This window comes from Perissodus microlepis, chromosome 7 (genome assembly GCF_051167445.1).
Source record: "Perissodus microlepis isolate ML-2025 ecotype Zambia chromosome 7, ASM5116744v1, whole genome shotgun sequence".
Classification (NCBI taxonomy): Eukaryota; Metazoa; Chordata; class Actinopteri; order Cichliformes; family Cichlidae; genus Perissodus; species Perissodus microlepis.
Window position 1 is genome coordinate 27,826,123 of NC_140467.1, and position 3,171 is coordinate 27,829,293.

The window sequence follows — 3,171 nt, forward strand, 5'->3', positions numbered from 1 at the left end:
ATCCCCATTTTCTGCGTTTTACGTGTAAAAATGTGCGAAAATATAATTTAGACTGAGAAGAAGAGAGCACAGAGCTGCGCATTAAAACATGCCGGAGACGAAAAAAACAAAACAAAACTGAAAAACAGGATTTAAAGTCATTAACGTTCATATCCGCTCTTTAATTATTATCCTAAATGTATAAAATATTTCCAGAAAAACAAAAAACTCGACCCAGCGTTAGAATCACAGAATTAAATTTCACCAGCTGAGCGCTGATCAGGAAACAGAACTCGGATTTAATTGAGCGGTGGCGAGGGTGGTGTTACCGCTGAGGGTGGTGTTACCGGGGAGCGCGGACTGGTCGGGACTGAAGCAGGGACAGAGCAGCGTGCAGCCGGGTGTGACTGCGCACAAACACCGACAGCCGAAGGAGAGAAAAAGCCCCCCAAAACAACAAAATCGTCCATGTTTTCTGCGTGATTTCAGCCGGGTTTAAAAAGGAAATCCAGAATCCGCCTCAGATGAAGCCGAGCATCAGCGACACAAAGCAAACACCTGCAGTTCTTTTTTTATTCAATAAAAGTGCATTACATGAGCCTGCGGGGTACACAACTGCGCAGACGCAACTCACAACCCAGAACATATAAATAAAATGTGCGCGAGCAGAAAAAAAACAATAATAAAAAAATTTAAATGTTTGCGCCGTTTGTGTCTGTACACGTGCTGCTTTCATGGTCTCCTCCTGAGAGGCCTTCAAGGAGCCGCAGCGGGGTGGTGTTGGTGGTGGGAAAGGGGTGGGGGTTAAACCCAAATGAAAAGTAGAAAAACATTAAATTTAAATATTCACATTTCTGTCCACTCACTCATATTTACAGTCCGCTCCGGCCCGCAGGTAAAAACCAGTCTGTCGTTCAGGTAAGCTCACGTGACTTCAGCTGAGTTCGGACTTCCGGTCCGGTTAGGAGCTGTCCGTGTCGGGCGCGTGCAGCAGCAGCGCGGAGCTCGCGGGCTTGTGTTTCTTGAGCAGCTGTGTGATTTTCTCGTCGTCGGAGTTCGGGTCCAGCGGCTTGTTGTACTCGTCGTCCTCGTCTTCGTTGTCCGAAGTGCCCTTGAGCCGCTCCGTCTCAGAGTCCTGCTTCTTCTTGGCGGAGGCCATCTCTGCCGCGTGCTTCTTCCGCCACTTCGTCCTCCGGTTCTGGAACCACACCTGCGGCGGCGGCACACACAGAAGCCCACTCACATTTCTGATGATTTAGCTTTTATTATTTAAAGCTAAGACAGGAAACAGCCCCAGTTTTCACATTTAAATTCCTACAGAAACTACAGAAACCAATACAGGCGACTAAACGGCAGCTTATTAAATATGAGAAACAGTAAAACTTTATTTATAAAGGCAGATTTAAACTGTGACAGGTTAAGTCATCATTCTTTCTATAATTAATTTTCCTCTTTTGAACTCAGATTTAATTAAAAACACGAATTCTGACCCGATGCATGTAAAAGGTTAAAATTGTGAGCTAAAGCTCAAAAATAATAACTTACCTAAACCTAAAAATAAGATATAAGTTACAAGATAAATAACTTAAAACAACGTACACATGATTGTAAAAAATGTTTTTGCTTTAAATTAATTAAATAATTTTATTGTGAGACAGGAAAATTAAAACCTGAATTTTAGCTGAAAAACGTGGATTCAAGCCCGCTTTACAAAAAGTGCGAAAGGAAAAACCCCTGATATAATGATTGATGAATTCTCTGCGATTAACCCACAAACACAGTGAAAGTCCCGTTTGTGGAAGCAGACGGGTAAGCAGCAGCACATATTGAAATAGGGGTGTCGGTTACCTTGACCTGGCTCTCGGTCATGCCCAGGGAGTAGGCCAGCCGGGCTCTCTCGGGGCCCGCCAGATATTTCGTTTGTTCGAAAGTTTTTTCCAGGGCGAAGATCTGCTGCCCGGAGAACGTGGGCCGCGTGTGCTTCCGTTTGCCGTCTTTGTCCAATAAGACAGAGCTCTGATCTGAAACGAGAGGCCGACACAGACATTCAGTACACACAGCCCATAGCCTGCTTCTATTCTGTTCTATTATTTTATTGTACGTCATGTTTCTGGGATCTAACACTTGTTTTCCACTCACGGGGCGAGCACGCGAACCTAGCGTCCCTCCAGTGGGGGCTCTGCATCACCCCCGGCCAGAAGATGGGCGTCCTGCCTGGCAGGTCCGCCAGGGGCTTCGGGTACCGGGCCACGGCCACGGCGGCCGCGGAGGGGCTGAAGTAGAGCCCGGGGGGAGGCGGCGGGCTGAGGCTGCTGAACCTGGGCAGACCCGTCAGGATCCCCGCGGAGGAGGAGGCCCCGGCGGAGGTGGCGCAGGGCCGGTTCAGGATGTCGTTAATTCCGTGCGGGGTGGCAGAGGAGCACTGTTGCGGGGAGCCGAGCCCGGAGGACGGGCCGGTGGAGCTCTTGATGCCCGGGGAGGCTGCGGCCATGCCGCCCGGGTTCGGGGAGGTGGTAGCCGGTGAGGTAGAGGAGGCGGGGCCACCGGAGGAGAGCGGGTAGGCCGGGTACAGCGGGGTCTTCATCTCGGTCATGCTATGCAGAGCAGCCAGGGGGGGCGTGCTGAGGAGGAAGGCGCTCTGACGGGACCCGTCCATCGGACCCGCCGCTAACATCCCCCCGGGGGGCGGGCCGGGCTCTGCGGGCAGGGGCGCGCACTAACGCCGCTCTGAGCCCATCCCGGGCCGCTCTGCGCTCTAATCCCACCACGGTCCTCTATGCAGACAGCCTGAGTCCAGCTCCGAGTCCCGGATAGGCACCAGGCGCACGCGCTGCTTCCGCCCGCGAGTTGCGTGAGATAATAACAGCTGATCATCCGCGCCAGACTATCAGCCCCAAGTTAGAGAGGAGGGAGAGCAGGAGGACGGGGAGGGGGGCTGGGGACGGGCAGGGGTGGTCTCTCCGGATTGGTTAACCTGGGGGTGACGTAGACCTTCCCGGTTCAGGAGGGCCTCGTGATTGGCTGAGCAGAAATGAGATGAGTGATGGGAAATAAAAAAATGTGAAGAAAGAGAAAAACGAGAATTTAAAGGTCAGAGACAAAAGTATGATTTAAATAATCAGAGGAGCAAAACCAGGCCGGTTATTAAAACAAAATAAAATGAGGTAAAAAGAAATGAAATAAAGTAAAATA

At 50.7% G+C, this 3,171-nt stretch overlaps 1 protein-coding gene across 1 annotated transcript; it reads right to left on the bottom strand.

Annotated features, from left to right (window-relative positions):
• Positions 1 to 534: 534 nt before the first annotated feature.
• On the bottom strand, positions 535 to 2,841 carry nkx6-1 (NK6 homeobox 1). Its single transcript, XM_084934506.1, has 3 exons — positions 2,119 to 2,841; positions 1,828 to 2,000; positions 535 to 1,189 (listed from the first exon to the last, which is right to left on the bottom strand). The coding sequence occupies exons 1-3, from the start codon at positions 2,651 to 2,653 to the stop codon at positions 941 to 943; spliced, it is 957 nt and encodes a 318-aa protein (XP_084790632.1). The 5' UTR covers positions 2,654 to 2,841; the 3' UTR covers positions 535 to 940.
• Positions 2,842 to 3,171: the final 330 nt, after the last annotated feature.